Below are 15,000 nucleotides of genomic sequence, written 5' to 3'. Positions count from 1 at the left end.
TGGTGCATAACAGAAAGATGTAAGGCAAGTAATCATAATGTAGCTTTAGCTCTTGCTCTCGTAAACATAGCTTTAGCTCTCGCTCTTGCCCACACTTCCCTAAATCCATTTACAGGAGCAATTTATGACTCTCACAACAGTATGTTTTTTTCTCTTTATTATAATTGTAATTATCATTATTATTGTAAATTACATGACAGTTATAATTATCGCTTTAACTAAAAAGAAAAAAATCAAGTCATTTTTATAATAAAAAAAAAAAAAAAAAAAAAATTAAATGCAATGCTTTTATAGAGACGTAGTTATTGCAACAAAAAAAAAAAATTTATAAAGACGTGGTTATTGCAACAAAAAAAAAATTTATAAAGACGTGGTTATTGCAACAAAAAAAAAATTTATAAAGACGTGGTTATTGCAACAACAAAAAAAAATTTATAAAGACGTGGTTATTGCAACAAAAAAAAAATTTTAAAAACTAAAAAGAGCACCGATTTAAATGCAAATAATTTTGATTAGATTACACTATTTTATAAATATAAAATTATTACACTGTAAATTATTTTGATAAAATATAAATAACTTTATTGATAAAATAATTTTAACTGATAAATAATTTTAACTGATAAATAATTTTAATTTTAAGGAGTGAATTAAATATTTTATTTATTAATTACTTTAACAATATATAGTGATTAAAATATAGTATATTCGTATATTATATATATAGTATATTATATATATTCGTATATTATATATATTCGTATATATATAAATAACTTTATTGATAAAATAATTTTAACTGATAAATAATTTTAACTGATAAATAATTTTAATTTTAAGGAGTGAATTAAATATTTTATTTATTAATTACTTTAACAATATATAGTGATTAAAATATAATATATTCGTATATTATATATATAGTATATTATATATATTCGTATATTGTATATATTCGTATATATATATATTCGTATATTATATATATAGTATATTATAATATATAGTATATTGACAATATATAGTATATTCAATTATATAGTGAAATTTTTAATTATTTTAATGATTCTTAAAATGCCTCCATTCTAATAAAATAATAAAATATAAAACAATTTTTATAAACAGTAAAAACTTTTAAAACTCAATTGCCAATTTTTTTTATCAAATAAATGTTGTCAATAAATAGATAGATAGTATGAAAAACACTTGTTTTAAGACTTTTTTCACAGCACAATAAATGATTTGAGATTAGTATTAGGTTTAGCTGGTAGATTGTTTGGTTTGAAGGACTTTTTTATATTTTAGAATACATTGTTGGCAATTTTTTTATTCCATTAGTAAAGGGAAAATTATTAGCTGTGATTCCGGTCCTAGATAAAGAGTACTTTGTTTCACTTGATTTTAATCCTATTAAATTCAATTTTGGTTCCCGCAATGTTATTCATTTTACTAATGGTTTTGATTATTCTAATTATGGTGATAAAATACTAGGAATCTGGTTCAATTCACAAGGTAATGGCGTACTTGAACTATCATTTTTAAATAATGGATATGTACATAATTTTTCAACAAATGCATTTGAAGTTAATCAGTGGTCGAATATTGTAATTTGTCAAGTTTTTAATGGTTCATTTTATATATACACAATCATTATAAATAAAGAAGTTGTCTTTTCTATAATAAACCATCAAGTTCATAGCTATGTTAATGTCAAAGTATATGGTTCAAATCCATGGACAGAGGCTCAAAATGGTTCAATAAAGAACTTGTTAGTTGTCAATGGAAATTCAAGTAAGTTTTTTTTTTTTTTTTTTTTGATACTTTTTCATTTAATTTCTTTATTTAAAATTAATTAATTCAAAATAAAAATTATAATAAAAACTGCTGTTTTTATTATTATTATTATTATTATTATTATTATTATTATTATTATTATTATTATCATTATTATTATTGTTAATATAGCTAGTTTTATTATTATTATTATTATTATTATTATTATTATTATTATTATTATTATTATTATTATTATTAATGTTATTTATTTAGGCGATATTTTAATTATTTTGTTTTGTTTACTTAATTGGAATTTTAGTGAGTTTTCTTGTCTAATACTTTTTGATTTAAAATTTTTAACAGGCTTAGTATTTAATATTAATTGTTAATTTTGTTGTTAATTTATTATTATTAAGTATGGTTTTTAGTGTAATTATATTTTACTTTTTGTGTCAGCCAAAGAAATGAAGCCTATTGTTATCATAACTAAAGGTATAACTTTCTTGTTTTGGTGGTACTTAGGTATTACCTTAAGGTATTTTATAAAGCTATTTTATTATTAGTTTTTTAAAATTTCATTAAAATAAAATAAATATATTTTGTAAAGTGATGACAATTAGATGTTTTTAAAGATTATGAATAGTGACTAATATATATAATCCTAAGAGATTTCTTAACAAATCGTGTTATTAACAGCTGGAATAACTTCGATCAAAACATTGTAGATTCTAAAACACTTAACGAGTTTAAAACAAAGTTGGACTTATTTTTAACATAAAACAGCTGTTAAAGCCTTAATTACTTTGGTTCAGTACATTGTTGTTGTACATGCACACAGTTTTTAATAAATAAAAGAATTATTTTAAAAAAGGTTGCTATTTTTGTATGTGTTAGCAGTTTTTGCATCCAATATTAAATCAATTGCTTTGCCAGCTAAATCTATTTGTTTTTATATATCATCTTCAACTTTAAATGGTTTTCTTGATAAATTCACAGGTTTTTATTTGTTACCTCTTAACGAGGTTACAGTTCTAAACTCATTTTAACCTGTTTGCTATTGGTTTTGAAGTGGTACTTTAAAATTGAAATTTGAAGTGACTTATTAATGAGGTATTATAAGGTAAAATATGGTAGAAGTAAATTTGAATTTGGCTGTTTTGTCTTTAGATTACGTTGTTGATGGTTATTATTTGATTTGAAAGAACTTTAATAGTCAATTGCTTAGCCTTGGCTTAAGCTTTGTATTAATTTATCTATTTGTTGTGAAATGAGGTTTGGGTCTGACGTTTTTTTTCTAATTATCAATCTCTTTATTCTGTATCTTTTTTCATTTTCTTAGGAAAACTTTTTTTTTATTTCTGATGAAACCGAGTTCTTTCTTTTTATGTATCAGCTATTACAGCTGTTATTGCTAGTTTTAATGCTTATCACACTGAATTATTATTTTTAGGTACATTAGTGCTGCACCTAGTAACATTAGCATAGTTTAGAGAGCAATAAAAAAAAGAAAAGTAAATGAATTTGAAACAGGTTTGCTTTAACAGCTCTTTTGCTTTTTATATGAAGCCTATATTTTTAGATATTTTTTATTCTGGATTTTGGTATGTGCTCTTTTCATGTTACATTTTCATTCAAAATTACACCTAGAAATGACAAAGAATGCTCTCTCTAGACATAAAAGTTATTTAGAAAAAGTTTTAAGGGATTGTTATCTTTTTCATGAAGATGATGGGAGAAAGTATATTTTGTCTTTTTAATATTTATGGACAATTTCTTTGATTAGTTTTGCAAGGTCTTTCATTACTGTTGCAAATAAATCATTGATGTCTTTAATATAATAAAATACCTTAGTATTGTCAGCAAAAAAGTTAAGTTAAGAATTCACCCAAGGCATTTATATAAATGAAAAACAAAAGTGGCCGTAGATAATTGTCTTCAAATCCGTTTTTTTGCTGTCATATAAAATGCATTTATATGATAGCCAAATGCTTTCTATTTGTTAAATAACTCATAAACCAAGTTAAGTTAAAATTTACAATGCAATAATTTTTAAGTTTATATAGAAGGATATTATGATCAATGGTATCAAACAATTTTCTTAGATCAACAAAGACACCTAAAGTAAATTTTTTTCATCAAATGCTTTAAATATTTTATGTGCCAGATTAATGGTTGCATGATCTGTTGAATGAACAAACTCAAACCCAAATTGCTTATTTTTAAGAATATTGTTAACATTTGAGAAAGTATTAAGTGTTTATTATATAACACACTCAAAAATCTTGGAAAAACTATTAAAGAACTGAGATTGGTCTCTAGTTGGAAATATCAAAAGAAATACCTGATTTAAATTATAGATATTTATTTGTATTGGACATAAATTTAAAACAAGAATTTTTTAACTTTACTTTTTTATAATTTTTTTGTTTAGTTTTAATTACAACTTCATATCCAACTAATAGTAAGTTTGTTATACTATACTTTGAATTCTGCTTTTCTGTGACAATCTAGAAAATAACTCTATTTATAATTTTATTTTTCAATAATAATTTTATAGAAACTTTAAAGTTTTGAAATTTTTTATTACTTTAGACAAAGTATCAGTAATCTCTGTTACCATATTAGTTCCTGTTTTAACTGTTTTAATTGCAGTTATTTTTGTTATTGCTGTGTGGAGATTTTGCAGAAAAAAACCCCGAAAGTCAATGAACCTTAATCCTTACACTATTGAGTAAGTGCAATAAACATCATTATAATAGTTTATATATATATATATATATATATATATATATGTATATATATGTATACATATATATATATATATATATATATATATATATATATATATATATATATATATATATATATATATATATATATATATATATAAATATATATATATATATATATATATATATATATATATATATATATATATATATATATATATATATATATATATGTATATATAAATATATATATATATTTATACATATATATATATTTATATATATATATATATATTTATATACATTTATATACAGTATTATACAATATATATTTTCTAACAGTTAATTATTTCACGAAGAGTGTCTGTTAAAATATCATCTTTGCTATCAATATCACTATCTGTGTCATCTGTATCATTTGTTACATATGTTTGATCAAAGTCTACTAAACTTTTCTGAACTTCTTGATCAGATGTTGTAGTTAAACATTTTCTACGCTTTTGCATATATTTTGCGAGAGAACTCTCAATAATTCCGTTATAATCTTCAACCAACTAAAAACTATGGTTTCCAAGAATTACAACACAATTATCTCAAAAGGGTCAATACAATAACCATTTCCTGATGAGAATCTGGTATTTACACTACCTAATTCGTTTGCTTTTTTCTCAAACACTAATTTATTTTTATGGGTATCTTTTTGAAGTCCCACATGCGCTAATTCTAATATATGCTTTTTAATAATCATTTTATTTTCTTGTTTGTCCGGTTTTAAATAAAAAATATTTTTGGTTTTTCGTATTAGTAACTAGGTTTTTGTCTGTTTATTGTTTTCAAAATTACATCATTATGATATGTTACCTTATAATATTTTTTCGTTAGTAAGCACTAACAGTTTGTGTGTTGAAAATATATTTTACTATGCTTAGGTGTTTTTTAAGTTTTTATTTCTACAATACAAAGGTTTTGCTTTTAATGTATATTGAATTTTCTAAGGCTAAGAGTATATATTATCTCAGTCAGCATACACATATACCCACACACCTTTTCAAGTCTGAATTTTAATTAAATTTACTTCTTAAAGGTTTTTAACTTTTCTAATTTTTTAAGTTTATAAGTTAGATAAGTGAGGCATAGGTACACATTTCGGCTCTAGTTTTAAATGCGCCATGATGTAAACACAGTTTTGTCGATATGGCCGTTTGTATTTATGCGTTTTTTATCCCCTGTTTTTTGAGCATTTTTTAAGTGCCCAGTTTTTTGTTTTTATACGCCTAAGCTTTCAAGGCCCCCTATCTCTAATATTTTTTATAAGTAATGAGATAAATATACGTGTACAAATTTATAAATGTTTTTTCACTTTTTATATTATATTTTCCATTAGTCACATCTTCTCTAGTTCCATCCTGAGGTCTTAGAAATACTTTTCCTTTATCTTTCTTATATATATTTTCTCTATCTTTGTTTTTCTCTTTGTCCTAAGGCTCGTTCCTAAAATTGTTCTCACGCATATTATGTTATCACGCATATTATTCATACACGCATATCATGCACACACACATGCTCACCCCTATCACAGGCGCTAAAAAAAATTTTTAATTTTTTTATTTTCTAGTATATAAAAAGAATTTATTATTATTAACCGTTTTAATATTTTTGTATAATGAGGTAAGAGCAGCAGGCTTTCTTAAAAATACTAAGATTAATAAAATAATTTTTTAGAGTGCTTGCTCTTACCAAAAACCCTTTTGCACTTGCGAGTTAAGCTCCACTGCACCTGTCCCTTTTTTAGTCAGTCAATGTAGCAACACTCCACTGCGCCAATCCCTATTTAAGTCAGTCTATGCATGCGCACTCCACTGCGCCTATCCCTATTTTTTAATTAATTTAAGCATGAATTATCCACAGCGCCTGCATCTATTTTTAAGCAGTAGATACATGTATACTCCATGACACATGCCTCTTTTTCTTCAGAAATTTGTCATATTAGCATTCCACTGCACATGTCCAAATATATTTTTTACACAAACATATTAAGAACAATTTAAGGCTCACATTACCATTCATATACCTGGTTTGTGGAATACTTTTTGCATACGTATTTTTTTCTACAAATCTTATTTAACATAGCATCTAAATTTTAGAATAATTATATATTAAGTTTTAGCTAAGCATGTTAATGTTTAGCTCATTTGGTTAAGACATCACTTATGGCCGCAGAGACCAGGGTTTGCATATTGCGTGGGCAAACATATTTTTCTCTTTTTACTTTTTTCACTTGATTCCATTTAAGCTTTTTGAGATTTGCTCACGTATTGATCCATAACAATATTCATATACCTGTTGATTAGTTCATAGATTAAAATTATTTCTTTAGTATGAAAGACATAAACACACATGCATTTATTTAGTAGGCCTCAATCACCATATGTCGTTTACACACTTTGTTATATTCTGGGCCAATTTGACTCATATTACCTTTTTTCTATTAAAATATATGTAATTCTTTACTAATGTTAAGTATAAAATAATCTTATACATTAGCATAATCAATTAAATTAATAAATAATTTAACAACAATAGAGGTTTAATATGTCAAAATAAGATAGGATAACTTTATTTAATTTTTAATGTGCTCCACCTTTAAACTTATACTTTATTAACCAGAATAATAATTTTTATAATATATTCTCATCCTTACCAGTCAACGCCCTTAGCATCATATATTTGATCTATTGCTATGGTGATTTATCTTGAGGTGGCATTCTGCTGCTGTTCATACATATTCCTCCTTATGCGAGGTGTCAGTTAAGGTCTGGCCGCGAGAAGATCAACCGACTGAGGGATAAACATAAGCTCATTCTACTTTATTGAATGCGCTCCCCTGTTTTTTGGCTTCTACTAAAATGCTGGTGAAATGTATGTAAACAATAAATAATATAAGTTATTTTGCATTAACTTTGTGCTCTGATACTGGACATCTGTCCAACATCGTCTAATTTTATTTCTTATGCTTACTCTAATATAATCATTTTTCCTTCTTTCCTGATGCTCTTACAACCTATTGTGTTCCCTAAAAGTAAACTGGTTTTCGAGTCCGGTTGTGAATTATAAACATTTTATATATTTATAAAAATTAGAAAATATTACACAATTGTTTCATAATCTGAATATTACACATAAATTTAACATATTAAAAATTAAAAGAATAATTTCAATAACTTTTTAATCAATTTTTTAAGCTTTAAGGATTTTTTTGTTCACTTTTTAAATAGTGCATAAACTGTTAATTATGTAAAGTTGCTGTTTAAAATAAATACATTTTGAATAAATAAATATTTTATATAAAGTATGACATTGCAAGACCTTATTTTTATTATATATTTTGTATTGGTTTGCTTCAAGCGTGTTTGCGTTCAATATTTGCGGGTTTCAAGCAAAACAATCGATCATTACCATAAAACAAAATTAAAAAAAAAATAACATAAACAGCGATAATATAAGATAAAACTTTTTTGTTTTTTGTTATTCACTTGTTTTTACTGTTCAATAGAGGTTTAAGGAATTTCTTTTTATTGCTATAAAAACTTGTATAAATAAATATACTTGGGCTTGCAAAATAAAAAAAATGGTAGATAAAAAAGTTTATCGCAACATTTAATTATAAACATTTCTTTTATGGTTTTCTTTTAAGTTTTCTAATCTGTTCTGACTATTGAGTTTATTATTAACTAGGATACCCAATGTTCTTTTGATAGATACAGCTTCAAGAAAAATGTGACTACCATTTGTGTCAAACATTGGCAGGAGGATGTCAAATTCTGAGAAACCACAGTACTTAAAACAACTTAAGTACTTTGCATTTATTTATACTGAACTCCATGCGCCAAAGTCTTAACCAACCACAAAAAGTATAAAATGTATCCTGAACTTACGCCAAATCAATAACTGACTTTATTTTGGCTACCAATATGCTATCATTGGCAAAAAGTTTACAAGTATTTTTAGCTAATTCTAAAATATTATTTAGGAAGAGCAAAAATAGCGGAGATCCTATAACCAATCCTTGAGGAACACCACTCAAGACATTCATCCATTCAGAGACGAACCTGCTAAAAACAGCATGCTGTTATCTACAGTCTTGAGGCAATAGGGAGATTTTTTTGCAAAAACCATAGCCAGCCAACTTGAGATGAAGCAAAACATGTGACACACATCAAAAGCTTTAGCAAGTCTACCAAAATAAACAATCTGGCACAATCAAGCTTTAGTATTAATATCTAATACGTCAAGAAGATTAGTAATGTGTGATCTAGTCCGACAAAACCATGTTGATGCCAAGATAAAAATTATATTTTACTAGGTGTTCAGTCATGATATCACACATTATTCATTCCATTATTTTTCCAACTGCAGAGGTGATGGAAATAGGTATGTAATTTCAAGGATCAGTGTGATGACAGTGTGATGAACTTTTCAAATGTTTCTAGAACTTTTCCAATGTTTCTAGAACTTTACAAAAAATTTTTTAAACTTCTCAAACTTTCTAGAAACTTACCCAAGTTTGTAGAACTTCTCAAAGTTTCTAGAACTTTTCAAGGTTTCCAGAACTTTTCTAAAGTTGTTAGAACTTCTTGAAGTTTCTATAACTATTTTGTTGTTTCTAGAACTTTTCGAAGTTTCTTGAACTTTTCAAAGCTTCTAGAACTTTGCCAAAGTTTTTAGAACTTCTCTAACTTTCTAGAATCTTTCTGAAGTTTCTAGAACTTTTTAGATCTTCTAATGATGCCCTTTTTCTTTTAGACAAGGTACAAAACCGCATTGTAAACATAGTTGGAACTGCTCTTGCAGTCAACCTCCACCATTATAACATTGTCGTAATGTTGCTTCTCTTTCTCTTTTCTACAAATACTATAATGGGCACTGCTTTAAAAGCTAGCGTCTCTTATTCCATCTACTCATATTTCTGGAGTTTTATCCTCGAACATCAGGTCTTTGGAATTTGCTTCCTTCATCTTGCTTTCCTGAGTAATATAATTTGCTATCCTTTAAGTTGTCTTTCAATCATTATCTTGCTCTACAATATTCATCTTTTCTTTTCCAGTAACTTCCAACTTTAATTAGTTGTTGGTTGCAAAGCTTGTTGCAAGTGAAGATGTTTAAAATAAAAAAATATATATATTCATATGTACCCACACTTTAGTGCATATTGATGTGCATTTGGCAGGTTTTTTTCCTGTATGTTTGAAGACTTCACACCTCCCTAAATTAGTAGAACATGTGGAAAGTACTGCTACTTCTTTTTTTTTTCATTTTTAGTCAACACATTGGTTGTGATGAGTTATCAACAGATGAATGGGAGATATTCCCTGAAGATATTATTAAGGATAAAAAAATTGGAAAAGGAGCATTTGGTACTGTTTTTATTGCAAAACTTAGTTCATCTGTTCTTTCAAAAAGAAAAAACATGAAACAAAATCCTGACTTTTATGATATCTTACGAAACACTTCCAATGTTGCTGTTAAACTTGTAAAAGGTAAGTAATTTGAAAAAGAAAATCTTTAATTGCTTTTCTTATATATATTATGCATACCTAATGAGTGTTTATAACTGAAAAAGAATTAAAAATTAACAAGTTAAATGATTTAAAATAAATGTTAATAATAAAAAATTTTTAGAAATTGTCCATAAAGTACATACGCCAAAAATTTTAAAATTTGACTCCCCTTGACCTTGTTACCATGAGTACTTTTAAGTCTCCACACCTCTTAAAAAGTATGTAAATTGCCCCCTCTCCTCCCTAACTTTTTTATTTTTCAATAAAATAGTTTATTGGAAAAAAAAAAGGTGAAGGTACCTTATAACTTGATCTTGTGTACGACTTAGTTGTATAAAGTATCTAAGATACCTTATGGTACCTAAGATACTTTATATGACCGTAAAGTCATATAAAGTATCTAAGGTACCATAAGGTATCTTATGGTACCTTAGATACTTTATATCAGTTTCCGTGCCTAGTTTGTTGCACGGGATCCCAATTTAAAAAATATCTTCGAATATATATACAAATATTAAATTTAATAAAGTTAAATTCCCTGTTCATAATGGGTGTGCTTGGCCGAGAGATTAATGATCTATTCTTTGACGGCGGAGGTCTGAGCTCGATCCCCGGTCAAGTCATATTGTACTTTTTTTGTTTTAATGACGATCAAGTAAAAATAAACTATACTTAAGGCGGATGTTTTTCAGACACACCTCTTTAGTAAGTCAGTAAAAAACGAGTTACGCGAGATCAGTAATATTAAAAACAAACCGTAAAACCCAGTGCCAAGGGTAGGCTACCCATACCCTATAATTGGGTGAGGGGAAAGCTATTTTAAGAAGCTTTTGCTAATTTAAGAAGCTTTTGCTAATTTAAGAAGCTTTTTATTTTAGCGAGACCTAGCAGTAAAATTTGGAAAGTTTTGAGACCCTAATGACATGTTTTTTTGAGAGGGCTTCTGACCCATTAGCCACGACACTGCTAAAACCTGTTTTTTGTTGACTCAAAAAATAGGTTACCTGAAATACATCTTACTCAGGGTTAGTATATAAGGGGTGGCATGTGTGCATGGGCGCCCGCATAATGCTCCAGATATAACACTTTCTCGCATTGTGCAAACTCCAAATTTAAGTATGTTTATACCAATGCCAAATGAGGAAACCTAGCAAAAAATTGGGATGGCGGAAGCCTGGGAACAATATAGCCCTCAATTGCTTTTTTTCCCCCACCCCCCCCCCTCCCTTTCCAAACATCCAAAAATTTTAACTTTTCTATTGATTAGCTGGTTAATTATGATAAATTAGAAAATCAATGTATGTGCTTTTAAATTAAACTCTCCCCCTCCTCCTTCACCCTTCCCTACCTTCCATATGCTTTCGTACGCTTTTTGAAGAACTCCTCCCTCCCACCTATAAGCGTACTTTATGGACAACCCCTAAGTTGAAAAACTTAATTAAAGAATTTCTTTACAAACTATATTACTCTCGAGTCCCTATTAAAATGAAGACATTTTATAATTTTAGAAAAATTTTCCCACTCACCCCATGTTTATTAAGACCCCCCAACCCCACCTCGGCCTGTTTATTTATTTTTCAATAGTTGTCAGCAAAAACTTTATATATCAAAACCAAAAAAAAGTATCAGTGAAAGTTGACCTTAAAAATTAGAAAACAATTCTTTAAGTAATTAATAAAAACAAAAATTTTCATAAAATGTCCATGGTAGCATTTGCTAAGTTTTCCCTGGTGTGATTATCAATGTGAATGAAGTTGACAAATCTTTCAATAGGCTCATAAGAAATTTGATCAATGTACCTTAAAATCACACATTGTCGATCTTTCTGACTCAAATCAGGTGTTGAATCTACTGATAATCCAATATAATTAGATTTTAAAACATCGTCGCTGATTGATTGCAAAACTTTTCTTGCCATCAGTACAGTTAATTCATCACATGTATTCTTTTTGAGGTAGTTTATTTTTTCCAGAACCACTGTCACCATAATTTTTTATGTGTTTGGTCAATAAAGGATCAAACTGAGCAATCAACTCAAGTAGAGCAATAAAATTCTTGTTGCTCTCAGACCCAAATTTTTCATTTGAATCTCTAAAAGCTAAGTTTCTTTCAATCAATGTACAAAGTACAGCTGTAACTCTTCTTAGAACCTCTCTTCAGTAGTTTTTTTCTTTGCGAATTTCGTTAAGAAGTTGATCATTTTAAAAAATCTTGATTTTTTTTCTGTGAAAGTATGCTAAAGAAGCTTTTCTGTGGTCTGATGAGTGTTCATGCTTTATGGGATATAAAGATGGAATTTTTTTAATCTTTAAATCCCATAAAAGTTAAAGCACATTTTGAAGGTTCAAAAAGCTTGCAGACAAATCAGAATACACTACCTAATGCTGGTTGAATATAAAATATTTATATTTAAAAATAAATATATAAACCATTCTCTATTAAACGTTTCACCATTTACTTTTTTCCCCATAAACAAGCTTTTTGAGCAATATCGATTGCAATCTTGATACATCAATTTAGAGGATTTAAAGTCCTAATCTGCATTTTGACATTTTAACGGACCATTCTCTATCCAAAATTGTATATCCTCAGCTGAAAGAGTTTTCTAAAGTCCTGGATCACTTTTCCTATTTAATGGCAAATCAATAGGGAAACATTCCCTCTCCTTATTAAGTTTCAATTGTTTGTTTAAAGTTTGAATTTCATTAATTGAGTCCTCTACAAAATCTAATACTTTTGCCTCTTTTCTTATGCCACAGTTTACAAGATTAGCTGAAGTTGGTGAATTACCGTGACATTCATGTTTTCGACATTTCTATATGTTTTCTTCTATCATTGCTTTTTTCTTTCTTTTTGTAGCTCCACTTTCATAGCTTCTTCCCATATCTGTTAATAGGTTCTGTAAATTAACACATTTAGTTAATTTAATTGCTATTGTTTATGAGCACTGATTTTACTTACAGATAACACTCCACTACTTTTTATTATTAAATTTAAGTAAAATAGCCTACATAAATAAGCAAAAGTTTGTTAAAAATAAACAGGAAAACAAATGTTAAATATTTATGATTACATTTTTCCCAGCGCGCTTATTTACTTTACTTAAAAGCGTCCAAAATATCGCTTAAAGTTTAATGCAATTTAAAATTTAAAACAATTACTTTCTTCAATTACTAAGATATTTTACTAAGAAGCGTACAAAATTTTTCTTAAAGTAAAGGCATTCATTTTATTTTAAATATTTTAAAACATTATGCACAAGTAATAAAAAAACAAATTTATTAAATACCGTTTTTAATATCAATCTGTAAAATTAATCAGGCCGTTTTGCAAATAAATAATGTTTACTACTATTGTAAACCTTAATTAATTAGAAAAACAGCTCTAATTATAGTTGTTTACTTGGTTTGATAAGTTGAACCAAGTGATTCTAGAAAATACTATTTTAAAAGGTTCTTGGTTGAACTTTTAATAAAAAAGCATAATGTTATTAAAAAAATGTCAAATGTTAAATAAAATCGTTGAGTTGATTGTTCGTTAAAGTTGTTATTCATACTTATGAACTAAATGTTACAAAATGCTTCTTGTTTAATTTTCCTCATTAAATTTTTTTTTTTTTTCACGAAAATATTTAGAACATATTTTTTTTTTCACGAAAAAATTTAGAAAAAAAAGTAAAATTTTTTAACACAATTGCTTTTTAATGAAAATGTATGCACTTTCCAAAAATTAAATTAATTTTGTTGCAATTCGATTTTAGGGCCCTATTTTTGAGGGGCCCACAGTGCCTCAGAATGCCCAATTTTGTGCCAAAATTATTTTTTTATTAAATATTATTAAATTTGATATAAATAACATGCTTAAAGCTTCTAAACATATTTTTGACTAAAAAAATGATTTTATTAATTTTTTTTTTTTAATAATTATAAATACAGCAAAAAAAATAAAAAAATGCATTTTTTCACATCTTATTAACTCAATTCAAACACAATCCACAGAATAAACATTAAAAAATTACATTTTACTGTTTTTAATAGGTACACAATCTTATGCAAAAAATACTTTCATGTCTTATCAACTCATTAAAACAAAATTTAAAACTTTAAGTCAACCATCTATGTCTGCATATATTTAAATAAAGTATTTACAAATTTACAATGTTATCTCCTGATAGTAATAACTCCAAAACCTCAACAGGAAAGTCTTTCTTTTTTGAAGTGCAGGTTTGCCTCAAAGATGCTATGACAGGATCAGATGAGCATAAAATCTTTTCAAAATGTCCTCATTTGCCATACATCTTGAAGCTTTTTGAGCATGACGTTCACGAAACCGTTTGAAAAATTTGTTTGTTGCCTCCTGTGCTTCTTCACTCATCATTCAAATTGGCAGTGAGATTCTATTAATGATGGCTGGACTGTGGATCAGCAGTTTTTGGAGGCTTTGTGGTATGTAGTACCATGGGTACAGTTTCACAAACAACTTTGCAGTTTCTGTACACATCATGGTAATTTTTTCAGTATTTATTTCATAGCCACTTGATATGCTTGACAAAATAATGTGCAATTTTAAAATTAGTTCCTTATTGACTCCTGTTATATTTGCAAAAAAAATGGCATCAGTAAATGCTTGTCGAGAAGTATTGCCATCATTAGATGTACCAGATCCTCCAGACTTTGGTTGATCAACAACAAGGCCCATCTGTTGAAAAAAAGCTTGTTGGATGTGAGACTTTGTTTCAGCAACTTGTGCTTTGTCTTCTGCTGTTCTTGCTTGCCACTTTTTGATAGGCAACTTGTAACCAATATGCAGAAAACATTCAAAACATCGAATCCAGCAATGCAGTATAGATAAACCATACTGGAAGCCTTTCGCCTGGTAATTTCTTATTATGCTGGCATCAATGTTGTTCATCTCTTTTGGTGAGCATCCACAGATAG

The 15,000-nt window shown here is 27.2% G+C and overlaps 1 protein-coding gene across 5 annotated transcripts in view; it reads left to right on the top strand.

Moving 5' to 3' along the window:
• LOC136085711 (uncharacterized) overlaps positions 1-15,000 on the top strand; it is a 123,538-nt gene that overhangs the window by 80,801 nt on the left and 27,737 nt on the right. For 4 of the 5 annotated variants that reach the window (XM_065807032.1, XM_065807031.1, XM_065807030.1 and 1 more), the window contains 5 exons: positions 1,306-1,791; positions 2,233-2,268; positions 4,208-4,237; positions 4,369-4,507; positions 9,825-10,042. In XM_065807032.1, coding sequence (XP_065663104.1) covers positions 1,306-1,791; positions 2,233-2,268; positions 4,208-4,237; positions 4,369-4,507; positions 9,825-10,042 — 909 coding nt within the window. The remainder of the gene's footprint in view (positions 1-1,305; positions 1,792-2,232; positions 2,269-4,207; positions 4,238-4,368; positions 4,508-9,824; positions 10,043-15,000) is intronic. The other variant, XM_065807033.1, reaches the window with a different exon arrangement.

Source organism: Hydra vulgaris, chromosome 10 (assembly GCF_038396675.1).
Source record: "Hydra vulgaris chromosome 10, alternate assembly HydraT2T_AEP".
NCBI classification, from domain to species: domain Eukaryota; kingdom Metazoa; phylum Cnidaria; class Hydrozoa; order Anthoathecata; family Hydridae; genus Hydra; species Hydra vulgaris.
Note: the sequence above shows the minus strand (reverse complement) of the source record. Positions and strands in the feature narration are given on the sequence as shown.